The sequence below is a fragment of the Pipistrellus kuhlii genome, unplaced genomic scaffold (genome assembly GCF_014108245.1).
Source record: "Pipistrellus kuhlii isolate mPipKuh1 unplaced genomic scaffold, mPipKuh1.p scaffold_m20_p_9, whole genome shotgun sequence".
Lineage (NCBI taxonomy): Eukaryota > Metazoa > Chordata > Mammalia > Chiroptera > Vespertilionidae > Pipistrellus > Pipistrellus kuhlii.
In genome coordinates, this window is record NW_023425595.1 from 63,097,199 (window position 1) to 63,123,150 (window position 25,952).

General features: G+C 42.3%; 3 protein-coding genes and 1 long non-coding RNA gene across 7 annotated transcripts in view; 3 read left to right on the plus strand and 1 right to left on the minus strand.

Annotated features, from left to right (window-relative positions):
• On the plus strand, nucleotides 1-2,809 carry TIMM8B (translocase of inner mitochondrial membrane 8 homolog B). Its single transcript, XM_036427407.2, has 2 exons — nucleotides 1-171; nucleotides 2,027-2,809. The coding sequence occupies exons 1-2, from the start codon at nucleotides 88-90 to the stop codon at nucleotides 2,192-2,194; spliced, it is 252 nt and encodes an 83-aa protein (XP_036283300.1). The 5' UTR covers nucleotides 1-87; the 3' UTR covers nucleotides 2,195-2,809.
• Nucleotides 2,580-16,360, minus strand: NKAPD1 (NKAP domain containing 1). Of its 4 annotated transcripts, XM_036427400.2 has the most exons (7): nucleotides 16,221-16,336; nucleotides 15,683-15,811; nucleotides 15,020-15,096; nucleotides 11,754-11,854; nucleotides 8,081-8,230; nucleotides 6,226-6,279; nucleotides 2,580-4,921 (listed from the first exon to the last, which is right to left on the minus strand). In XM_036427400.2, the coding sequence occupies exons 3-7, from the start codon at nucleotides 15,086-15,088 to the stop codon at nucleotides 4,429-4,431; spliced, it is 867 nt and encodes a 288-aa protein (XP_036283293.1). In that variant the 5' UTR covers nucleotides 15,089-15,096; nucleotides 15,683-15,811; nucleotides 16,221-16,336; the 3' UTR covers nucleotides 2,580-4,428. The 4 variants fall into 4 exon arrangements, with proteins under 4 accessions (XP_036283293.1, XP_036283294.1, XP_036283292.1 ...); XM_036427401.1 differs by lacking the exon at nucleotides 15,683-15,811 and having other exon boundaries at nucleotides 16,221-16,360; XM_036427399.2 differs by lacking the exon at nucleotides 16,221-16,336 and having other exon boundaries at nucleotides 15,683-16,171.
• On the plus strand, nucleotides 5,500-6,374 carry LOC123651913. Its single transcript, XR_006740901.1, has 2 exons — nucleotides 5,500-5,769; nucleotides 6,012-6,374. It is a non-coding gene; the product is annotated as an uncharacterized LOC123651913 (long non-coding RNA).
• Nucleotides 15,991-25,952, plus strand: part of PIH1D2 (PIH1 domain containing 2) — a 13,237-nt gene continuing 3,275 nt past the window's right edge. Inside the window, exons 1-6 of the mRNA XM_036427397.2 lie at nucleotides 15,991-16,585; nucleotides 18,119-18,321; nucleotides 18,905-19,028; nucleotides 19,636-19,881; nucleotides 20,458-20,723; nucleotides 23,405-23,535. Of these exons, the coding sequence (XP_036283290.2) occupies nucleotides 15,991-16,585; nucleotides 18,119-18,321; nucleotides 18,905-19,028; nucleotides 19,636-19,881; nucleotides 20,458-20,723; nucleotides 23,405-23,535 (1,565 nt within the window). The remainder of the gene's footprint in view (nucleotides 16,586-18,118; nucleotides 18,322-18,904; nucleotides 19,029-19,635; nucleotides 19,882-20,457; nucleotides 20,724-23,404; nucleotides 23,536-25,952) is intronic.

Here is a 25,952-nt window from a genome sequence, read left to right on the forward strand (position 1 = left end):
AGTAGGGAGTCGGCGTGCGGCCGCCGCACTTGCGCACGCACGTGACCGGAAGTCCTGAGCCCCCCCCCCCCCCCCCCGACGCGGACAATGGCGGAGCTGGGAGAGGCGGACGAAGCCGAATTGCAGCGCCTGGTGGCGGCCGAGCAGCAGAAGGCGCAGTTCACCGCGCAGGTGCGGGGCCGGGACCGGGGTGACGAGAAACGAGGCTGCCGTGCAGGGCCCAGGCCTCCGCGGGGAAGTCCCCCGATGTCCCTGCTCCGCCCGGTTCCCTCGCAAAAGAAACGAGCCGTGGCAGCCTTGCCGCTGGGGAGCGGTGGTGCTCCTGGGCCGTTAGGCAAGCCCAGGTGTGAGGCAGGAAAGAAAGGTCTGGGTGGTGCAAGGGGACGGGAGCCGAGTTGGGTGGCGAGCGCTCTGGGCTGACAGTCGGGAGCTCTGGGTTCGGATCGTGCCCCTGCCGCTGGCCTGCCACGTGCCTCCAGGCGGGACACCAGCCACTGTGCTGCTTGTTTCGCCCTCACCCGTCCCCTTACTCAGTGCCTGGAGGGATAATGTTCTCTAATGTTTTCAAGGACGTTATCCCATCTGATCCTCACAATCCTTGTGGGATAACGTACTTGAGAACGATAGAGCGGTAGAACATTATTGGGGCGTTGGGGGGCTGAAGTAGCCTAGACTGTTTACAGTTTACAACAGCGCTTTGGAGCTCTTTCGGCATGGAACCCCCGGCACGGTGCCTCCATAGCTGCGTTACGTAGGGCTGGTTCCCTAGCCTACCGCGCCACTTAAACGAAGTCATCTTTTATTACCGCAAAAAGGATTGAGAGTGCCTAGCTCTCAGCCTCCCCAAATAGTGAACCCTTGGTAAATGGTATTTTTCTCTTCCTCCCCGCCGGGTGTCCCCACCACCCCACCCCACCCCACCCCTGGTTAGAAATCTTTTGAGCCCTGAACATTATGAAAGTGCGTACATTTTCTGTGCCTGTATGTGCATTTCTCTGGAGAGTGGATCCATAAGCGTCATTGGATTCTCAAAAAGGTTAAGAACTATTCTTTAAGGGATAGGTTTAGAATGATATGGGAACAGTGGTTTGGGGAATTCATTGGTACAATACTTTCTCAGCTTACACTGGTGCTAGCTTGGGGTTTGTATTTTTTTTTTAAGATAATTGCCCTAGCCGATTTGGCTCAGTGGATAGAGCGTCGACCTGTGGACTGAAGGGTCCCAGGTTTGATTATGGTCAAGGGCATACACCTTGGTTGTGGGCACATCCCCAGTAGGGGGTATGCAGGAGGCAGCTGATAGATGTTTCTCTCTCATCAATGTTTCTAACTCTGTTCCTCTCTGTAAAAAATAAATAAAATACATATATTTTTTAAAAGATAATTAATCCTGCCCGAAAATTTACATTCTGATTGAGGACTTGACACAAGTAGGAAATAATAGACTGTTTTTGAAGAATTGGTAAAATCTGTAGGGAGGGCCTTGCAGAATATTGATATTATTAAGAGTCAAGTTTAGCCTTAGCCAGTGTGGCTCAGAGCCTCAGCCCTCACACAGAAGGTTTAATTCCTGGTATCTGGGTTGTAAGTTTGATCCCCAACCCATTTGGGAGTAGTGGGGAGGCAACCCCCACTTCCAGGCGTCAGGTAAGGATTAACTACAAAAAAAGTCAAGTTGAGTATGCTGTGTGGGCCTCATTGAACCCGTATGGGTTGGGGTTAAATAAGGGAGTGCCCTGAGAAACTAACAGGAGAAATTGATGATTAAGCAAACACAGGTGACTTGATGGAAAATATTTTGTAATTACTGAAGAGAAAAATAGAAGAGAGGATAAAAGAATTGTTGCAATGTAGGGCTGAGGATCTGGACCATACTGGGGACAGAGTAAGGAGGGAGGAAAGAGGAGAGCCCATGGTTTGTTAATTGAAAGAATGTTATTATTAGGTGACAGAAAGTGAAAACGGGAAAATTGGCAGGTAGGCCTATAAACAGACCCTAATTGTTACTACTTTTCTGTCCTCTTAGGTGCACCACTTCATGGAGCTGTGTTGGGATAAATGTGTGGAGAAGCCAGGGAATCGCCTAGACTCTCGTACTGAAAATTGTCTCTCTAGCTGTGTGGACCGCTTCATTGACACTACTCTCGCCATCACGAGCCGTTTTGCCCAGATTGTACAGAAAGGAGGGCAGTAGAACGTTCCCTAGGAGATGACAGAAGCAGCAAAGGACTTGTTAGTAAGCAGATTGAAGGGACAATGAGGGAAAGTTCTCAACCCACTGTCAGGTCAACTTCAGGCTACTACCCTGTTGGTGCTAAAAAGTGACAGATTGAAAATTCAAGTGAAATTTATTTATTTAGAATCAGAAACTCCACATTGTATCACAACAATTATTCAATAAATTTGAGTTCTCCGATTCTATTTTTAAAATCCCATTTTAGGATTTAATAAGATCTCCGATTGGCAGAAACACTAGGACTAAATGTTTCAGGGCTAGTAGTGCAAATGGTATTTCAGGTGGCTGGAAGAAACATCAGCCTTAGTCTTAGGCATAGAAGAAAATTTAGGGTTGAGAAAGGTGAAGAACAGAAAACAGCTTTATTGCTTATACATGACCAAGAAAAGGTAAACATGGCAAAAAAACAAAACAAGCAAGGTGTGTATTCATTGGGAAAGAGAGGTCTACTACTATGGGAAAGGTCAAGACCCAAACAGAACCAACTTCCTGGAGATGCCTTGTCCCACTCACCCATTCTCCTGAGTCTGTGCTGAGACTCGGTACTTTTATAACACAGAAACAATGTTTAAAGGGGGGGGGGGGGGGAGTGAACACTTCCTCCAACAGAGATTTCACTTGCTCCAAGAACAAAACTGCTTTAGGTAAAGAGGTAGTAATTATAGACTGCTCTTCCTCCCTTGGGTCCCCACTAATCCCAAAGGTAAAAATATATACCATTGAACAATGACAGTTGAATACCAAAGTGTTAATATTTCAAATAAATAGCCGCAAAGGTAGCACCTGCTTGTAATTGGGATCGGGACCCTCTAGCCAACCATGTACTTCATGATCAAACATTCCGTTAGAAATCTGTAAAGAACAAATTTAGCAGAACTATAAAATTTACCACCTCATGGAGTGATGTCATAGTTATATCCTATTGCTGGTGTCCTCTAATGTCATATCACCATGAAGCATCTGTGTATTACACATGGTACAAAGCAAGGCCAGAGAGTTTAACTTACCTACTCCAGACCACATAACCAATTAGAGGCAGAATCAAGACAAGTGAGTTTTCAAGCTTTTTACTCAGCCCATGAAGTGACAAACAGGAAAAACAATGTCACTTGATCTTCTGCCATAATGAAAAATTAACTTGTCTTTCAGTGTTATTTTGATTTCTTAGGAATTAACATAGTAGGAATTAACACATATAGCAAAAGGAAATAACATGGTCTCTGCTTGGTGCTTTAATCCGAAGGCAGGCTGAAAAAGAAGTAGATATGTCCCTGAGAAGTCTTTCATTTTGGATTTGATTCAGCCTAGTTTCAGGGAAAATCTAAAGCTCATTAACAGGTTTCAAAATGAACAAGGAAGACGTTTAAATGCCAGATGCCCTGAAGCCCATTCAGAGCATCATTAGCATGAAAAAACTTATTCTTCCCCATTTGTTAAGGACTTGCCTAAAAGAAATATTTGAACCCAAGTCCATTTAGGCAATATACAGCATTGGAACTACAAAACAATTTACTACCCATAAAGAATTAAAAATTTTACTAGCCAATTACCATGTTTATGGGTATATGAGTATAGCTACAATCCCTGTCCAGCAGGAAAATTTAACAGAAAACCCTAGTCTCTGCTGATAACAGCTGTCTATGGGTGTTTAAGATAAAATGTTTTTTCTTATGTTCATTTCCCCACTAAACGACCAGACCAATGGGGCCAAAATACAGAAAGATCAAAGCACCAAGGCTAAGACAAAGTCAAGTGGCACCTGTGATATAAACCAAACAAGAGCAACTCAATGTTCCCTTATATACATTCTGCACAGCACTGGTTCCAATCTACCTCGTGATCCCAGCCTTCGCTTTCCCCAAACTCAACATCCTAATTGGCATACCCAGGTCATTACTGGATTCTGCTTCCTGGGTCCTTTAATTTGCTGTATATACACTCTAGACTAAATGTAATTAACTGCAAAAAATAATCTCTTCAAGAAAACTTCATAACAAAATACCAGATTCCCTATTAACAATAAAAGGATCAAGTTTAACAGGCCAAAATAGAAGACAAGTCTGTCAGAATGTACACAGATGGCACAGGACAACTCCTCCCTCAGGCCCCCTGTGTACACGAGAGTCAGCAAATCCCCAAGATGCAAGAGCTGTCAAAATCCAAGTAAGTGGGAACTGAAGACTGTTTCTCACTTAGTCATCCTCCGAACTGTCAGCAGACCTTTCATCTGTGGCCACTTTCCAATTTGTGCGTTTGTTTGTTTTTGTCCTCTCCTGCATTTCATTGCTAACTACAGGAACACTGACTTTATCTTTCTTTTCCCTTTTGGTTTTCTTAGTGTCTCTTTCCTCAGAACTGCTGGATGCTGAATCATCAGACTGAGAAGTGTCACTTTCTGCCTCTAAAACTAGAGGAGTCTTTTTCAGAGACTTTTTCCTTGATTTTTTCTTACGCTTATGTGGTTGTTTCCTGGCGCTAGAAGCCCCAGTTTCTTCTGAGAACTCGTTTGAGGAATCTGCTGTTATATCTGTGATTTCTTTTTTGCTTTTCTTCTGTTTTTTATGTGACTTCTTTTTCTGCTTTTTTTTGTGGGATTTCTTTGATTTCTTGTGTTTGTGAGATTCATGGGTAGATGATTTTTCCTGGGGAGATCTTTTTTTTCCATTGGTAATATCTTGATGATCACTAATAAAAAAGAAACAAAAATATTTCCATTTTAATATTCTGCATTCTAGATAGAAAGTTAGGGTTAACATCTAAATTTTAAAACAGCTTTGACATAAGGTTATTCTGAGACTTGAAAACTGAGTTTTTATTTCCTCATCTTTAAAATGAACATAAAAATTCTAATCTGTAAAACAACACTAAAATCATTAAAAAGAAATAGACTCAGGAAAAAAAAGTATATTAAGATCTGCTTATCACTTGTGTTAGCAACACTGGGCATTATAAAAAATATATATATTTTTGCCAATCTGACAGGTAGGAAACTGTTTGGTTTAAAATTATATAAGAATTTTTAATTTGAGCCAAAATCGGTTTGGCTCAGTGGATAGAGCGTCAGTCTGCGGACTGAAAGGTCCCAGGTTCGTTTCCGGTCAAGGGCATGTATGTACCTTGGTTGCGGGCACATTCCCAATGGGGGGTGTGCAGGAGGCAGCTGATCGATGTTTCTCTCTCATCGATGTTTCTAGCTTTCTATGCCTCTCCCTTCCTCTCTGTAAAAAATCAATAAAAAAAATATTTTTTTAAAGAATTTTTATTTTGAAAAAAATTCTCATCTGCTATACTGAATTACTGTATGGGACACTTCTAATATAAAGACCTAAGTGCTATATATAGTCCTGGCCAGTGTGACTCAATTGGTTGGGGGCCCTCTCATGCAGGAAGAGGTTATCAGATTCCCAGTCAGGGCAGTGCCTAGGGTTGCAGGCTTGATCCCCAATACAGGACATGCAGGAGGCAGCTGATGGTTATTCCTCTCCTTTCCCTTCCTCTCTCTCAAATCAACAAAAACATATTTTTTTTAAAAAGTGCGCCGAAGCTGGTTTGGCTCAGCAGAAGGGTGCCAGGTTCAAGGGCATGTACAGTACATTGGTTGCGGCACATCCCCGGTAGGGGGTGTGCAGGAGGCAGCTGGTCGAAGTTTCTCTCTCATCAACGTTTCTAGCTCTCTATCTCTCGCCCTTCCTCTCTGTAAGAAAAATCAATAAAATACATTAAAGAAAAAAAAAGAAATGTTTTAAAAAAAAAAAAGTACCAACTAGAAATTAAGAAAAAAACAAGTGCTATAGATATGTCAAACATCATTCACGGAAAGGCAAAATACCTATCATCTTCCATCTGAATTGCCGATGATTCTTTGGTTACATTTTTAATGGCAAATGTTACATGTTTTGTAAAAACTGCACTTGAACTAATTTACAGTTCAGACGTACTACTAAGCTTAGTTTCTAACTTTTTCCCCCCAGTAAACCTATTTGTCTTACCTGTCTGTTTCAAATTCTTCAGGGTATAACTCTTTATAACCACTGTGACCCCATCTGTAAGATGACATTTTATTAAACATATCGTTAAAGCAGTGCATATGTTTTTGAAAATTAAATTAGACAGACTTAGGAATGTATGCACACACAGACATACACACAGAATAAAACAAAACAAAAAAGAGAGATATGGTAAAGCCAACCCCACAAGGCCCAGTACACTTAGTTGGCTATTTTTCTGTGCTGCACACTATTATTCAAGCACAAATAATTCCTCTGTCCATTTGTAAGAAAACCTGCCATTCTCTTTCTTTATAAAACTTATAATCTGCTTCTCTAAAAACACTTCATAACATATTGTTGTCTATAATATATTGGTACAATTTAAAAAAAAAATACCAAGTTCTGGCTGGTTTGGCTCAGTGGATAGAGTGTCGGCAAGTGAACTGAAGGGTCCCAGGTTCGATTCTGGTCAACAGTACATGCCAAGGGACCAGGCTCGATCCCCAGGAGGGGGTGTGCAGGAGGCAACTGATCAATGATTCTCATCATTGATGCTTCTATCTCCCTCTCCCTTTCTCTCTGAAATAAATAAAAATATATTTTTTTTAAATGCCCTAAGCTGCCAAAACCGGTTTGGCTCAGTGGACAGAGCATTGGCCTGCGAACTGAAAGGTCCAGGTTCAATTCTGGTCAAGGGCATGTACCTTGGTTTCGGGCACATCCCCAGTGGGGGTTGGGGGGGGGGGGTGCAGGAGGCAGCTGATCGATGATTCTCTCTCACCGATGTTTCTAGTTCTCTATCCCTCTCTCTTCCTCTCTGTAAAAAATCAATAAAATATATTTTTAAAATAAATAAATAAAATGCCCTAACCAGTTTGGCTCAGTGGATAGACCATTGGCCTGTGGACTGAAAGGTCCCAGGTTCTATTCCAGTCCAAGAGCATGTACCTTGATTTCGGGCACATCCCCAGAAGGTGTGCAGGAGGCAGCTGACTGATGTTTCTCTCTCATTGATGTTTCTAACTCTCTCTTCCTCTCCCTTCCTCTCTGTAAAAAATCAATGAAATATATATTTTTTTAAATAATAGCAACTGGAATATAATTCATAAACATCACCCTATTAAGGTGTCCAAGTCAGTGGCTTTTAGTATATTCAGAGTTGTGCAACCACCACCACTACCTTACTTCAGAACATTTCCATCACCCCAGAAAGAAACTGCATTAGCAGTCACTCTCCATTCCTCCCTCTCCTGTAGCTCATGGCAACCACTTATCTACTTTCTGACTCTAAGGATTTGCCTATTCTAGACATATATAAACAGGATCATATACCAAATGGCCTTTTATGCCTGGCTCCTTTCACCTACCATGTTTTCGAGGTTCATCCATATTGTAACATGCTATCAGTACTTTATGCCTTTTACTGCCAGGTAACATTCCATTACCGTTCCACATACCACAATTGGTTTATTCATTCATCAGCTAATAGACATTTGGGTTTCCATTTTTTTAGCCACACTGAATAATTATGCTGTGAACATTTGTGTACAAGTTTTTGAAGAGATAATTAAGTTTTTAAAAGTTCACATTCTTGCCGAGACTGGTTTGGCTCAGTGGATAGAGCGTCGGCCTGCAGACTGAAAGGTTCTGGGTTCGATTCCGGTCAAGGGCATGTACCTTGGTTGCGGGCACATCCCCAGTAGGGGGTGTGCAAGAGGCAGCTGGTCGATATTTCTCTCTCATTGACGTTTCTAATTATCCCTCTCTGTAAAATCAATAAAATATATATTTTTTAAAAAAAGTTCACATTCTCATGCCAAATATTACTAATGGCCACAAGAATTTAGTCACAAACCTGTCTGGCATGTTAGCTTCATAATCATATAACTTCTTGTTCCAGGATTTAGCCTTAAGAAAATCATCTTCCAGTGCCTCAGAAATTTCATTTCTTGGCCTCCAATTGTCTCTTTGACTTTCTTCATCAAAACCATCACTACGCATCCGGCTATATGAGGAAACAGAAGGATTTTTAGATTTGGAAACAATATATAAAGTTACTTTATGGAACATCATGCATAAAACTCATTGAACAAGCTAAGAGAGAGAACAAAACCACCTGATATTTAATGTTTTATTAAATCATGTAAAAAAGACTATCTATTCCTCGCTGTAAATTTGTACAGTTGTCCAATTAAAATCTGACCGTTATTACCCACCCTATTGAAGAATATAAAGGAAACAACTTCTGGACTGTGGCACGCTAGAGCTCACTCAACTAGGAAGACAAGCAAAGTGGGAAACAAAGCATAGTCACAGCTGGGGCCACTGCAAACTATCCTAAATTCTACATACACTCCCTTCCGGGAAAACCAGCAACTTGCTGTGGTGAAGTCACAGTAACAATGGGAATAAGTCCTTGCCCATGAGTACACTGGGGTAGAAAATCAGTTGAAAACCACTGATTCAGCCCATACTTACAATATCCACTAACCAGTCACTAAAGCTAGCTAATTGGTTATCAAAAATATTTAAGGATTCCTATGTGTCAGGTATGTTCTAGCTACTGAGAATATAATGCAAATGAGACTATCAGAATCCCTGCCCTTAAAGAGATTATCTTTGAAGATTTATTCACCAAGATAGTTTGCAGATTGAAGGGTCCGGGGTTCGATTCCAGTCAAGGGCACATGCCCAGGTTGTAGGCTCAAGCCCTAGCAGTGGACGTGCAGGAGGAAGCCGATCAATGATTCTCTCTCATCACTGTTGTTTCTCTCTCCCCGTCCCCCCCCCATCTCTCTTCCTCTGAATCTTTTTTTTTTTTAGTTTTTTTTTTTTTTAGTTTTTTCAAAAAATAACAATATTTTGGCCCTGGTTGGTTAGAGCATTGTCCCACAGACAAGGGTGGCAGGTTTGATTCTGGTCAAAGGCAAGTACCTCAATTGCAGGTTCGATCCTCAGCATTGGTTGGGGCGTGTGGGGGACGCAACCAATCAATGTGTCTCTCTCACATTGATGTTTCTCTCTGTGTCTCTCTCCCCCACCCTCCTACTCAATGAAAATCAATGGGAAAATATCCTTGGGGTGAGGATTAATGAAAAAAACAACAACAATATTTTGTTCTTCACAACAGTACTTGTAAATTCTCAAAGAAGTATCAGAGAAAAAACAGACTGAAAATATATTTTTTGTTGAAACTTTCTTTACCTCAGATACTCTATATACTTTCTTGTCTAAAGCCATTTACAAAAAGCCAGTCATACACCAAAGTCCACATACTCTGCGGGTACACTCTCTCCTGAAATATCTCACTTTAACACACTGCGGACCAGTAGTTTTATTTCCAGGGTAAGTTTCTATTGAACCAGTACAAAAAATGTTTTACATAAATGTTAAAGGTACACTTTAAAATTAAATACATTGCATTTTGAAGTTATTAAAATAATTATATGTTCTTACAAACTAATATCTTTTTAACCTGTTAACCGGGAAGTTCCCTTTTTAATTACGCAATGTACAATGGGCGCATACTCTTTCACTAGGACGTGTCAGTACGTCATGCCCAGCGGACGTAATTTTATATTATTTTTTTTATTTATACTTAATTAAAATAAATGAAATATTTTTTCCCGTTTATTTATATATAAAGCACAAAGGAAAATACAAAATTACAAACAAATAGAAAAGAATACCAACAAAAAAATGGAAAAATCGAATTAAAAAATTATAGCCGAAACTGGTTTGGCTCAGTGGATAGAGCATCGGCCTGCGGACTAAAGAGTCCCAGGTTCGCCGAGACCGGTTTGGCTCAATGGATAGAGCATCGGCTTGGGGACTGAAGGGACCCGGGTTCGATTCCGGTCAAGGGCATGTACCTTGGTTGCGGGCTATCCCCAGTAGGGGGTGTGCAAGAGGCAGCTGATCGATGACTCTCTCTCATCGATGTTTCTAGCTTTCTATCTCTCTCCCTTCCTCTCTGTACAAAATCAATAAAATATATTAAAAAAAATAAAAAATAAAATATTTAAAATAAATAAATAAATAAAAATAAAATAAAAAATAAAAGGTCCCAGGTTCGATTCCAGTCAGAGGCATGTACCTTGGTTGCGGCCGCATCCCCACTAGGGGGTGTGCAAGAGGCAGCTGATCGATGGTTCTCATCAATGTTTCTAACTCTCTATCCCTCTCTCTTCCTCTCTGTAAAATATCAATAAAATATAAAAGATTATAAATTTTACAAACAATTATAAAGATTACAAAAAATATATACTATCCCTCTTGGGGCGCAACATATATTTCAAGGACGTATTCATATGTCCTACCCGTTCCCGATAGTGTTTATGTTTGACGTATTTATAGGTCCTGCTCGGTTAACAGGTTAATATTGTCACTGGTCACAAGCCTTAGAACAGAAAACACGAGAATTCTCATGATCCATTCACAATGTGTTAACTATTCCCCTGGTGGCTTTAGAATCAGCATTACTACTTTGAGTTATTTTTCACACATATAGCTGTATACTAAAGAGCCCAAAAATACTTGAAATACTCAGACATTCCTATACCACTAAGCCTGCATAATTCCTTATATTTACACTCTAATAAAAAGATAATGTAAAAGACTATAATTTGGTGAAGATAGTGAGTAGATGGAGTAAAGAAGAGGCTGAGAGTGCCAAAACCAGTTTGGCTCAGTGGATAGAGCATTGGCCTGCAGACTGAAAGGTCCCATTCGATTCTGATCAAGGGCATGTACCTTGGTTTCGGGCACATCCCCAGTGGGGGATGTGTATGTGTAGGCAGCTGATTGATGTTTCTCTCACTGTTGTTTCTAACTCTCTATTCTTCTCCCTTCCTCTCTGTAAAAAATCAATAAAATATATTTTAAAAAAGAGGCTGAGAGAAAAAACTTTAAAAATTAAAAAAGGCTGAGAGAATGAAAGATTAATAAGAAACAGAAATATATGATCAGCTAAGCAACCATAAGATACAAATAGAAAATCTAAGATTAAAAGCCATCAGATAAAGGTCAGAATCCACAGAATCCTTAATGTTTACAATTGTTCAAGATAAGACTTTTAAAATTCTCTATTGCAAATAAGTACACAGAGTAGGATTGGCCAAAACCGGTTTGGCTCAGTAGATTGTGTCAGCCTGGGGACTGAAGGGTCCCAGGTTCGATTCCGGTCAAGGGCATGTACCTTGGTTGCGAGCATATCCCCAGTAGGGGGTGTGCAGGAAGCAGCTGGTCGATGTTTCTCTTTCATCAATGTTTTAGCTCTCTATCCCTCTCCCTTTCTCTCTGTAAAATTCAATAAAATATATTTAAAAAAAAAAAAAAAAAAAGTAGGATCATATGCGTTATAGCCATTACCTTTATACTTGGGTCTAGGTTTATGAAAGAGGGAATGAAAGCTTAAGGACTCACAAAACTGAACCATGTATCTTTAGCATACCAAAATGATTTTAAACTAATATTGATGATTTTGAAGAAGATGGGTATTATTTTGGTTCTCAGAGCTTCAACTTCACCTTGAACTGCTGGGCAACATTTTCCTTTTGTGGCCCCGATAAGCATCTTCCATCTGTTTCTCCAGTTCTCTTATTTTCCACATATCTGATTCCTCCTGAATCTAGGTTTTTTTAAAAAAAAGAAAAGAAAGAGATCAAAATAAGTTACTGAAAATAACACTTTACATCACAAAAAAGTAACTAAAAATAAAGTCTACACTAATTATGGGATTACAGACTGGGTTATGATCAAGATCCTGGGAAATTCATTATGATTTCTCAATGTGGTTGAACAAGCTGACCCAGTAAATCTCAAATATGAAGAATTCTGCAGAAACAAAAAAAAATTTTTTTTAGAAAGTTCGTTGATTCTTTTTTTTTTTAATATATGTTTTATTGATTTTTTTATATAGAGAAAGGGAGAAAGATAGAGTTTGAAAAATGGATGAGAGAGAAACATCAATCAGCTGCCTCCTGCACACCCCTTAATCAGAATCAAACCTGGGACCTTTCAGTCCACAGACCAATGCTTTATCCACTGAGCCAAATTGGTTAGGGCTGCAACAAACTTTTTTTTTTTTTTTTAAATATATTTTATTGATTTTATACAGAGAGGAAGGGAGAGAGATAGAGAGTCAGAAACATCAGTGAGAGAGAGTCATTGATCAGCCGCCTCTTGCACACCCCCCACTAGGGATATGCCCGCAACCAAGGCACATGCCCTTGACAGGAATCGAACCTGGGACCCTTCAGTCCCCAAGCCGACGCTCTATCCATTGAGCCAAACCAGTCCCCAAGCCGACGCTCTATCCATTGAGCCAAACCAGTCCCGGCAAACTTTTTAACCCTTGCATAGACACGCTTAGAACCTTATCAATTATGTAATTATGTTGCATTTACCAAATGATAATCTCTTACGTTTCTAAAATGTTTTATCAGCTGAAACCGGTTTGGCTCAGTGGATAGAGCGTCGACCTGCAGACTGAAAGGTCCCAGGTTTGATTCCGGTCAAGGGCATGTACCTTGGTGGTGGGCATATCCCCAGTAGGAGGTGTGCAGGAGGCAGCTGATTGATGATTCTCTCTCATCGATGTTTCTAACTATCTCTCTCTCTTCCTCTCTGTAAAAAATCAATAAAATATATTTTAAAAAATAAAAATAAAATAAAAATAAAAAATAAAATGTTTTATCATTTTAAATGTATCATCTCAATTGAACCTTAAACAATCTTACGAGGAAAGCAAAGCAAGATGCCATTATTATATCCTGAGAAAAAACAAAAGCTCAGAAATTTTACCAAAGTCAAAAAGCTAGTAAGGACAGGTCTTTAAACTTTCAGGGCTTTCACAACACATTCTAATTTTTATTAAAAAACAAAATAAAAAGATGTTGAGAATTGCTAGGGAATTTCTAGAGAATCAGATTACAAATAACCAAAAAATAAAGAGTACGTTTTATTTCTAAATCCTCCTATTGCCTTAGCTGGCTTGGCTCAATGGATAGAGCAATGCCCTGCGGATCGAAGGGTCCCAGGTTTAATTTCATTCAAGGGCATGTACCTTGGCTACAGCTCCTCCCTGACTCAGGCCCTGGTCAGGGTACATACAGGAGGCAACCAATCGATATATTTCTCTCACATTGATATTTCTCTCTTTCTCTCTTCCACTCTCTCTGAAAATCAATAGAAAAATATCCTCGGGTGAGGATTAAAAATAATAATAATAAATAAGCCCTAACTGGTTTGGCTCAGTGGATAGAGTGTTGGCCTGTGGACTGAAGGGTCCCAGGTTTGATTCTGGTCAAGGGCGTGTACCTTGGTTGCGGGCATATGCCCAGTAGGGGATGTGCAAGAGGCTGCTGATTGATGATTCTCATCGATGTTTCTAACTCTCTATCCCTCTCCCTTCCTCTCTGTAAAAAATCAATAAAATATATTAAAATAAATAAAAACCCTAAAATATTTTTAAAATAATGATAAATAAATCCTCCTATATTTTGTTAAATCTGTGCTAGATTATCTTTTTAGCCACCACTTACAAATCTAAGTTCACCATTCAACTAGGGGTGGTTTAATGCAATTGCAGAGGCTGCTTAGATAACGGTTATAACCTCACTCATAATCAAATTATCAGGTTACATTACAGTAATACCTTTTAAGACCAAACTAGGAACTATACAGTTCACCAAAGAAAACCAAACAAGGGCCCGTGGCCCTCCTTTCATTATATGTGTCCTCCTAGGTGACCTCATCTACTCTCCTGACCTCTGTCATTTCCTACATACCAACAATCCCCAAACCAAGTCTCAACATTTCTCCTTTGCTCCAAGTCGGAATTTCCAACTGTTTAGACATCCTATAAGCTCTTCACCATCAACATCTTCAAAACTAATTATGCCCCTTTCTTTTGATTCCTATCATCATTCAACAAGACAGTAATATTTGATTCTGTGATTATCGCCACCATCCAGTCAGTCACCAAGTTCTTTGGGTCCTGCCTCCTAAATTCCTCATCTTCATCCCTACTGCCACTGCTTTCATGTGAACTCCCGCCCCCTCATCATCTCTCACCTGGACCAATGCAATTGCTTCCTAACTGGTCTCTCTACTGCTCACCCCATTTGATCTATCACCTATCCAATTAAAAAATCATCTTTCTAAAATATAATCAAGTCACACTCAGTTTAAAAATATTTGTTTTTTTTTAACTGGTTTCCCAGCAAGTATGTCTCAGTTGAGCATTGTCCCATGCACCAGGTCACCTGTTCAATTCCCAGTCAGGGCACATGCCCAAGTTGCAGGCTCAATCTCCAGTAGGAGACGTGCAAGAGTCAGGCCAACCATGTTTCCCATCAATGTTTTTAGCTCTCCCTCTCCCTTCCTTTCTCTGAAATCAATAAAAACATTTTAAAAATTAAAAATATATATATTTGATGGTTTTGGTATTGCCTAGAGAGAAAAAATATATAATCTAACATCATAATCCACACTGGCCTCATCTTCACTAGCCCCCACATTCACTACTTTCTGGTTGCACACAATTTCTTGCCATGTCCCCAGTGCTTCAAGCACTTTCTTATTGCCATACGTTAGTACATGGTTTTCTGTCTGTACAGCAGTGGTTCTCAACCTTTCTAATGCTGTGACCCTTTAATACAGTTCCTCATGTTGTGGTGACTCCCAACCATAAAATTATTTTCGTTGCGACTTCATAACTGTAATTTTGCTACTGTTAATGAGTCGCAATGTAAATATCTGTGTTTTCCGAGAAGTAGGTTGTACCTCTCACCTTATTGTGAGCATCTGTATGCCGGATGACATTCCTTAGGAGGACTTTCCCCAGTGGAACCCGGGACATTCTTCAATCTGAAATGAATCAACAAATATTTAAAAATAAAAATGTCCTTTATTGCCTTATATTTTATTACAATAGTATAAAGAAGCATGAGGCAAAGAAAAGATCACTTAGATCTCAGAAGTCTTGGGTAATAGTTTTTTCTTCAGCATTAAAAGGGGAAATTCCTGATCACAGAAATATTAGGATGAAAGGAGATAGTGTACAATGGAATTCCTTGAAATGACACTATTTACTCCTCAAAATAGGTGAGTATCTTCATTCCTAATTAGTAGATAAAATTCCCTAAAAGCCGTAACTTATCTCAGGCCACATAGTCCAAGGCAAACAAGGTCCAGGTTAAAAATCAACTCTGCAACCTCAAAGTTAGTTTGCGATGAAGCAATCATCTGGATTTGAGAGCATCGGGGGCCACGAATAACAACAGAAACAAAAACATCAAACACAGAGATGCCCTAAATTTCTCCATTCGGGAGAACCTTATTTTCTATTTTGTACAGAAGCCTCCAAAAAAAAAAAAAAAAAATACACGACAGGGCTAGTCACCGTGTAGCTAGCTAGCAGGGGCTTTGTGCAACCACCCCACCGCTCACTCACCCCTCGATCCTGAGGAAATCGGGCATCTTGTTAGTGTGAGACGAGGAACCACTCCATTACAAGCTCTCCTCCGACCCAGGAAGCCAAGGAGTCAGTGCTCAAAGGCAGCTGTGCAGCTTCACCCGAGTCCTTCGTGAAAACGCAGCCTTCCCACCGGTTAATCTGCCCTCGCCAGGGCCCCAGGCCCCGGCGGCCCTCGCCCCGGGCCGGACCCGCGCCGGGACCTGTGCGGCCGGAGCCCCGCGGCCGCGCCGGCGAGGAGGCCGGGCCCAGGGTGGCCGGGCATCCCCCGCTCACGCTCCTCGGGGATGGGCCCGGGGATCGGGTTTCGCTCCCAATGGGGGCGGGGGGGACACTTTGGACCGGGCCCCGAGAAGTATCTAAAGTGCCTGAAGGGGGAGCTGAGGCTTCCCAGTGGAAGACAGAGACGACACCCCCATCTTTGTCACCGGGACCCGCTCCCCGGCGGCCGAGAAGCCCCCGGTAGCCCGCCCGCCACACGCCCGCCCCGCACAGACACACACAAACACACCCATACCGTGCGCCGCGGCCTCGCGTGGCGGGGGTGGGGGAGGAAGCGGACTGGGAGGAAGGGGAGCGATCTTCCCTTCCTGGCCGGAAGTCGTGCTCCCGAGAAATCCTTCCCACCAACAGAGCGCTCGGAGGCGTCCGCAGGGAGGGTTTCCAGGACCCTCCAGGGGTCCCCCGGTGCAGGAGGGCGGCGGGCGCCTTTCTGGAAAGGGGGGTCGGGCTCAGCCGAGAAGCGAGGCTGCCGCGGAGCAGGGAGAGCCCGGAACTGGAAGTGGGAAGACTTTCTGCCTGGGGCTCTCCGGACTCCATTAGGTGCTACCCAGGCTGGTTGCCGTGGTAACAGGCGTCGCGGTTTGTCCGGAAACGAAAGAGGTGGGTTCGCAGACCTCCGGAATGGCTGTCCATTAGTTAAGTTTCCCCCTTAGATTCTAACCCTAATGTAACTTTCAAAGAACCCAAACCTCCGCTTCCTCATTCTGTGGGTGCCCTGGGGCTCCTTCCAGTGGGGGAGAAGGTGCGAGGGAACTTGTCTGGAGTCAGAGAGGATGTTATCACTGTCATGTGGTGTTGACCGAGAGTCCCATCCTCTCCATCTTCACGTAACCCCAGGAGATTGGTATTGTCGTCTTCATTTTGAGGAGAATAAACTGAGGCGCAAACATAAATTAATTGCTCATAGTCACACAGCCAGTAGGTTGGTAGAGCTAAGATTGGAATGTAGCAGAGTCCATGCTTTTTTTTTTTTTTTAATGTTTTTATTGATTTCAGAGAGACAGGAAGGAGGGAGAGAACCATCGATGTGAGAGAGAAATATTTATCAGCTGCCTCCTGCATGTGTACTGATGGAGAATCGAACCTGCAACCTTTTTGGTTTTTTTTGTTTTGTTTTGTTTTTTGGGGTTTTTTAAAAAATATATTTTATTGATTTTGTACAGAGAGGAAGGTAGAGAGATAAAGAGTTAGAAACATCGATGAGAGAGAGTCATCAGCTGCCTCTTGCACACCCCCTACTGGGGATATGCCTGCAACCAAGGTACATGCCCTTGACCAGAATCGAACCCGGGACCTTTCCGTCCCCAAGCCGACGCTCTATCCATTGAGCCAAACCGGTTTCGGCTTGGGGGGTTTTTTTGAGAGTTTTTTTTAAGATATATTTTTATTGCCCTGACCACTCACTCACCCCTCGATGTGTGCAGGAGGCAGCTGATCAATGTTTCTAACTCTCTATCCCTCTCCCTTCCTCTCTGTAAAAATTAATAAAATCTATTTTTAAAAATACATTTTTTAATTTATTTCAGAGAGGTTGGGAGGAGAGATAGATTCATTAATGGGCTGCCTCCTGCACGCCCCCTACAGGGGATCAAGCCAGCAACCTGGGCATGTGGCCTTTGACTGGAATTGAACCCGGGACCCTTCACTCCACAGGCGGAGGCTCTATCCACTGAGCCAAACCAGCAAGGACCCTGCAACCTTTTGGTGCATGGGACACCGCTCAGCCAACTGAGGCACACCAGCCAGCACAAGTCCATGCTTTTAACTACTAAGCTATGCTGAGGATTTAGGAAGTCTGGCAATTTCCAGGCTGGTTAGGGCACCAGTCATCCAAAGCCAGGTGTTGGAAAAAGGAAACGACCTGGAAGCACAGACTTAAATGAGTACTCTGGCCCCTCAGGCCAGGTGAGGGTCTAGGGGAGGCAAGGCCTTATTATCTGAGAGGACAGCTTGAGAATTTAGGAAGTGATACTAGATAATTCAAGAATAAGGAGAAGATAAAGTGGTGCCGATCTACAGTGTTTTAGAAACAGCTAACTTCAAAATTATTCCTGACCTGGTCCTCCTTTCCCAAAAGAAGAAATGAATTATAGTTACACACATTATTTTTACTTAAGTCATGTCTTTCCTCAGACTTAAGAGGCCTATTCACCTCAATCATGGAGTCATCCTCAAACGGTCTGCTTACCCAAGTTACTCAGTTCTGGAACCTACTAGATGATTTGGCTGAAAGTAACCCTGAGAGCTATAAGAGCTTCATTCAACAGCAGCTGAAAGAGGGCAAACAGCTTTGTGCTGCCCCAGAACCACAGCTCTGTCTACAAACAAGAATCCTGGTACGTAGAGTTGGTGCCCTAGGATCGGAGGTTCTGAATGAATAGCTTACCTTTAGCTGTTGTTACTGGAGCCCTGAGGGAAACTGCCACTCTAATTGAGAGTGAAATGTAGTGAAGATTGCGTTGAAGGAGTAAAAATGGGAAATTCATATTTTATATATTTTGGAGATCTCAAAATGGGCCATTTTTCTGATAGAGTGAAAACAAAAATAATGTAATGATTTAATAGAGAATCATAGAATTGGAGGTTTTTCAAATAAAGAGGATTTATTTGGTTATGGGGGTAAGAAAGTGGTGAAAGACGGTTAAAAAAAAATGGAACAGCTGCTTAGATCAATTCCGACGGTTAAAAAAAAAAATGGAACAGCTGCTTAGATCAATTCCCCCTTCCTCCTCCCAGTTCCTCTGGGAATAGCAACTGGATTCTTTATGAAGAGCTTTGGGAAAATCAGATTAACAGTATAATTTCTGAAACACAGTTTTAATACAAGTAATAACTTACTTGGAGCCTAAAATTCTCACTCTTCAAATTCTGTGAGGTGTTGCTTTTAGGATATTATTTTGAAATATATTTGATTTCTAGAAACCTAAAGAAAAAACACTTTTTATCAACCTATGTCAGTGGAAAAGGATTCCAGCTCCCCAATCAACCACTGATCCAGTACCTCTGAGTGTTGGCAGGCCAGAAGATATGTCTGAAACATCAGGTACAGAGAATTATGGGATAGAAAACACATTTAAATATTTTTATTGGGAATAGCATGAACTAGATTTTACTTGGTTAAAGACATTATATGTAAAATATTTTATTTGGTTATAATGTAGCTAATGACTAATAAATATACCTTTATAAAAATGAATACTGTTGGCCGGCCAGTGTGGCTCAGTGGTTCGATCCCAGGTTGAGGCTCAATTCCCAATGTGGGGTGTGAAAGAGGCTGATCAATAATTCTCTCTCTCATTAATGTTTATATATGTCTCCCACTTCCTCTTTGAAATCAACAAAAATATATTTAGAAGAAAACAGAGCTACTCATTTTAAAAGTTGTTATTACTGTTTGTCTAATAATCTAAACTGTTTTTAACCTATATAAAATGCCAAGAAATGCCCTCATTGAAACTGTGTACATAGCATCCTTATTATTGCTTCTGAAAAATATAGGAATAGAATTAATACTTTCTAGGTTTATAAGGATTGTGGCTTAATATATTACCTGACAATATCATTAGTGAAACAAGTTGTCTTCATTTCATACCCTCTGAATCTCATGCACAAATGTCTATCTTTTTTTCTTTTCTTTTTCACACACGCAGATGTCTACACAGTCATCGATGTTGCCTACAATCCTGATGTTCTCCAGGCAGCAGAAAAGGACCAAGTGAAAAAAGATCAATTAATACACATGGCCATGAAATGCATTGAGGAACAACTCCAGTTCACACTCTCACACATTTACCATATTACCAAATTTAAAATAAAAGGAAGCATTCAAAGGATGAAACAAAATCTGATGGGAATCCAAACTGGCCCCACAGATTTAAGAGAGAAAATGAGAAAAGGTAAGTTAATGAATGTAGATGGAAAATTATATTGATTTAAAATTTTTGTATCCTATGTGCATTTTGCAAACTAGAAATCTCAAATTTAAAAGATGAATAACTTGCCAAAACTGGTTTGGCTTAGTGGATAGAGCATGGGCCTGTGGACTGAAAGGTCCCAGGTTCTATTCTGGTCAAGGGCTCCCCTTGCTTTCTGGCACATCCCTAGGGGAGGTGTGCAGGAGGCGGCTGAGTGATGTTTCTCTCTCGTCGATGTTTCTATCTCTCTTCCTCTCTGTAAAAAATCAATAAAATATATTTTAAAAAGATGAATAACTTAAAATATAAAAAGATTAGATATTAGGAATATTAGCATGTCCTTAAAGATTTTTAAATCCTGCAAACTTTTAAACTTTGAAATCTTTTTGATTTAAAATTCTGTTAAGATTCCCAAATTCAATTAGCTGCAGCTTTATCTGCCATCTTGGCTAGCACTACATATATTGCAACTAGTAGCCTGATAGCACTGATAGTAGTTTATGTTATTGATTAATTTTCTGATTTTTATTCCCCCTCCCCTTTTTTTTTTCCATAAAGAACTAACCCTTGAACAGATAAGCAGCAGCACTCTGAGCAATTCAGATCACTCCCCTCAACTTTTACTGCCAAAGGACCAAGTTTCAAGCAAAAAGGGGTGCCTGATAGAAGAGATTTCCAGAACAGAGATCCAGGTGGAGATGAAGAGACCAGCCTATGAATTAAAAATGGTGGCAGATGAGAATGAGAAACCACTGAAAATTGAATTAAAAGTTGAATTACCTGGTATTAATTCAGTATCTCTCTGTGACCTTAGTGTTTCTGAGGTAGGTTGAATAGATGCTACTGTAAATGTGTATCAGTCAACAGGCCCTATGTTTGCTGTAGTGGCTAACTCCACAATCTCAGTAGTTTACAGTAATTTGCTCAGGTTACATGTCAGGTGGGCCTGATCTGTTCAACAAATCTTTTTATTTATTTTATTTTTTATTTTATTTTTTGTTAATCCTCACCCAAGGATATTTTTCCATTGATTTTTTTAGAGAGAGTGAGAAGGAGGGGAGAAACATTGATGAAAGAGACACATGGTTCCTCCCGTATGCACCCACCCTAACCAGGGTTGGGGATGCAGCCTGCAACAGCAATAGGTGCCCTTAGCCAGAATGGAACCTGGGATCCTTCAATCCTTGGGCTAATGCTCTATCCACTCAGTGAAACTGGCTAGGGCTCTGCTTGATAATACGCATTTTAAGAAACAGATGAAGAAGCAATTCCTATCTGACCTATTTCATTCTCCTGCTAGAGGGAAAATAGAAATGGCCAAACCATGCAATGTATCCTAAAACTTCCTCAGAGACATGGCATATGTCACTTTTATTCACATCCTATTGGCTAAAGTAAGTCACTGGGCCAAGCCCTACATTGATAGGGTAGGGAAGACTATTCTCAAGAGCAGTCATAGGGATAGATATACATTAATCCTTTTTCAGAGTTCAAACAATTGGCAACAATCCTATAGTCTACCACAGTCCACTCACTTCATCACAAATATTTGTATCGTTCCCCAAGAAAGACACCTCCACCAGAAACCGGTTTGGCTCAGTGGATAGAACATCAGCCTGTGGACTGAAGGGTCCCAGGTTCGATTCTGGTCAAGGGCATATACCTTGGTTGCGGGCACATCCTCAGTAAGGGGTGTGCAGGAGGCAGCTAATCGATGTTTCTATATCTCTCCCTTCCTCTCTGTAAAAAATCAATAAAATATACAAAAAAAAAAGACACCTCCAGTTCTAGTATCAGACTCCAAAGTACAGCATTTTGCCATCATAGTTTGCATATACACACACACACACACACACACACACACACACACACACACACACACAAATGGCCCACAGCAGTTACTGGTGCACAGTAATGCTGACATCCTGGTAGACAGCTATTTTGAGGGTCCCTTTTCCTGCATGTGGAGGATGTTCTCACTTAGAGCCATTACAGATTCCTGTATTGCCTAGCCCCATTGTTTCCCATTACTTTCAGCTCCATTCTTTGGGAGGTTCATGTAGAATGGGTGATGTAGATATGCCATCCTTAGATGCTGAGCAATTAGCTCAGCCTGCGTCATGCCCATAGAATGTTTGGGGTCCAAAGATTATTTTAATTTAGGTTTAGTCCAGGCTGGTAATATTTTATTTAATTCCACAGTGCTATACCCAATAAGGTTTTTTTTTTTTTAGACAGGTCCATTTTTTAATGGCTTGTCCTTTTTTTTAAAAAAAAAAAAAAGAGTACTTTTTCTCATTTAGTTTATAGAGTTCTTTCTTTTTTTATATATATATATATATTTTACTGATTTTTCACAGAGAGGAAGGAAGAGGGATAGAGAGCTACAAACATCAATGAGAGAGGTACATCGACCAGCTGCCTCCTGGGGATGTGCCCGCAACCAATGTACATGCCCTTGACCGGAATTGAACTTGAGACCTTCCAGTCCGCAAGCCGACGCTCTGTCCACTGAGCCAAACCGGTTTTGGCGGCTTGTCCTTTTTTACTTAATAGCTGTCCCAATTTAAGTCAAATGGAAGGATTTATTGAGGTCCACCTTAACCCAGGTAGACATTTTAATAAAAGTAAAATATTTGTGATTTAGTCTTTGCCTCTCAGCTGTCTTAAACAGCCTTCATTGGTAAAAATAAAATAAAATAAACTAACCTCAATTTTATCCTTTACTAATTGAAAAAAAAATTAGTTGCATTTCTGTCAAGGTATTCTAGTCTTTAAGTTCATCTCTTTTTGTCATATCTTGTTAAACATAGCCCATAAAACCAATGCATGCCACCAAAAATTTATTTTACCAATTCTGTACCTAACGCCACAAATTTACTGTCTTCCAAATAATTGTGATAGTTTTAAATAGGGGCTTTATCACTATAAAATATAGGTTAACCATCTTCCTAGCCTCTGGTTAGTTTCCTTGCTGTTTGCTTTGTCTGCCCCAAAGTAAATTCGTGTATAATTTGAGATGACAACACCCATCTTATGCTACTGCTCAGTAAACTTTTGAGGTATTCAACAGCAATAACAAATCTCAAAAGCTCAGGGATTTACAACAGGAACGTTACTGCTCACTGCAAGTCACATGGCAATAAGTTAGGATCCTCTTCTTATGGAATAGGAGTCAGTAACGGAACAGAAATTCAACAACACTCATTTTAACCAGTAAAATGCTTTCTTTTTTGTTTTTTTAATATATTTTATTGATTTTTTACAGAGAGGAAGGGAGAGAGATAGAGAGCTAGAAACTTTGATGAGAAACATCGACCAGCTGCCTATTACACACCCCCCACTGGGGATGTACCCGCAACCAATGTACATGCCCTTGCCCGGAATTGAACCTGGGACCCTTCAGTCCGCAGACCAACGCTCTACCACTGAGCCAAACCGGCTTCTGCAATAAATGCTTTCTTATGTTTATCTTTCAAAATCTCTCTTGGTTTATTATTCTTAGGATGATTTATTGATTGAGGTCTCTGAGAAGTACAGATTGCATCTGAATCTTCCAGAATCTGTGGATACTGAAATGACTACAGCAAAATTTATCAAAGAGAAAGCTACATTGATCGTCACAATGCCATTGGTGTAAGTCAAGAGCATTATTTGTTTTAGGTTTTCAGTGCTGAAGTTATGTGAATTATAGGACCTTTATTATGGGTGAAGAGGTATTGGTATATCTTACACACTAGTTTCAAATTTTCTAAGAGTTCTTTTTTTTTTTTTTCTAAGAGTTCCTTTTAATGGAATGAGATTTTCTCAACTATTCTTAAAAAGAAATTTCTCCTCAAAAATAACTTGGCATCAAGCAAAAATTACTAAAAATAGTATTGTCATGATATACTTGTTTTGAAGATATCTTAAGTAATACCATTTGGGAAAATTTTGTTTCCAATAACATGTGAGAATTCCCAGTTTACTGGTTGGAAAAAAAAATTGTCTCTAGTAAATTTTTACATCAGAAACAAATCCCAGACTGTGTATGTTTTTATTATTATGAGGGGTATAGAGAGGGGTGTAAACACCTAACCGCAGCAGCACACAACAATTTCAATGGAATACAACTAAAATGTAGAGTGGACATCGCCCAGAGCTACAGGTAGTCGACTGACTGAAAATTCTACAACAAGAAGGAAAGAGAAAACCAGAAGGAAAATCAGAGGAGCTGAAAAAAAGCCTAAGGTACGGAGACATGCTGCGCACCCGCACACGCTCGGTCGCAGCCGGAGAGGAGGAGAGGGCTGGGTGCTGCCTGGCATTCCCTAGCAGGAAGGAAATAAAACCCCCAGCCTGGGCTAAACCCCCGAACCGGCAGCGCTGACCCCCAGTTATGAGCCAAACTCTGGGGATCCAGGCTCCGGCGGGGGAGACGGGGCTGTGAGGCGGAATCCCAAGCGAGCAGCGAAAAGCAAGGCCCCCGGAGTCGTGCGCACATTGCGCACAGAGGACTGAATGTTGACTCTGATGCTGGATTACCCTAGCGGGAAGAAACAAAGCCTTCGGCGGCGCTGAGCCTCAGTCCGGACTGCTCTGATCCCCAGTCCTGGACCAGACCCTGGGGACCCAGGCTGGGGCAGGGGGAGATGGGGCTGTGAGGCGGAATCCCAGGGGAGTGGCGAAAAGCGGAGCCCCCAGAGTCGCGTGCACGCAGAGGATAGTCTGTTGACTCTGATCCTAGACTCCCCTAGCGGGAAGGAGAGAAAAAAAAAAGCTCCAGACTGGAGGAATGCGACAGGGAGCAGGAGCCCCTGCCAGACACCAGCCAGCTGGGCGGCACCGGCAGGGAGCTGGGCGATGGGGCCCCCAGGGGAGGGGGGTGCCCTGAGCCATTGACCTCTGAGCGCGGGTAACGGAGCCAAGGCCGGGGGCTGCTTCCTGGGCAGCGCCGACCCCGGCAACAGGCTGGAGCAGCGTGGGAGCCCGCGGAGAACAAAGGGGTGCCACAGGCCAACCTGCTGAGCTCCCAGAACAAGGAGGAAGAAACCAAAGTTCTCAATGTGAAGAAATCAAGTGAGAGCAAAAGATAGTAAAATTACTTAAGAATACAAAGAAGATCTTGAAAAATCAAAGACTAAGTCAGAACTCAACTCACCAGCCAACATTGCAACATAAATGCATTTAAAAAAAAAAAAAAAAGGACAGAATGTTGGAACAGCGGCAGCCAGGCCTAGAGTGCCCAGGCACAAAGCAATGGCAACTGGGCCCGGAGCAGCAACGGCCAGGCCCCAGAACAGCAGCAGCCAGAACCAGAGCAACAACAGCCAGCACTGGAGCAGCCAGACTTGGGGCAGTGGCAACCAGGCCTGAGATGGAGGCAGCCAAGCCCAGGGTGGCCAGTCCAGGAACACCCAGACCCGGAGTGGCCGAGCCCGGAGAAGCTGGGCCCAGAGCAGCTGGGTTGGGAGCAGCCAGGCCCAGAACAGCAGTAGCCAAGCCCAGAGCATCCAGGCTGGGAGCGGCCAGACTTGGAGCGGCCGGGCCCGGGGCAGCCGGGCCCAGTGCAGCCGGGTCTGGTGCGGCCAGGCCCGGAGCAGCGGCTGCCAGGCTGGGAGCGGCCAGGCCCGGAGCAGCGGCTGCCAGGCTGGGAGCGGCCAGGCCCGGAGTAGCCGGGTCCTGTGCGGCCAGGCTGGGAGCAGCCAGGCCCGGAGCAGCCAGGTCTGGTGTGGCCAGGCCCGGAGCAGCAGCTGCCAGGCTGGGAGCGGCCAGGTCCGGAGCAGCCGGGTCTGGTGCTGCCAGGCCCAAAGCAGCAGTTGCCAGGCTGGGAGCGGCCAGGCCCGGAGCAGCGGCTGCCAGGCTGGGAGCGGCCAGGCCCGGAGCAGCAGCAGCCAGGTCCAGAGCAACTAGGTCGGGAGAGGCGGTGACCAGACCCAGAGCAGCTGGTTGTGGAACGAACCAGAGCAACAGAGGCCAGGCCCGGAGCAGCCAGGCCCGGAACAGCTCTCTCCTCGCCTGCCCCTGCCCCACGGCCACCTCTCAGACATGGCTGGAAACTTTTGTGGGAACTT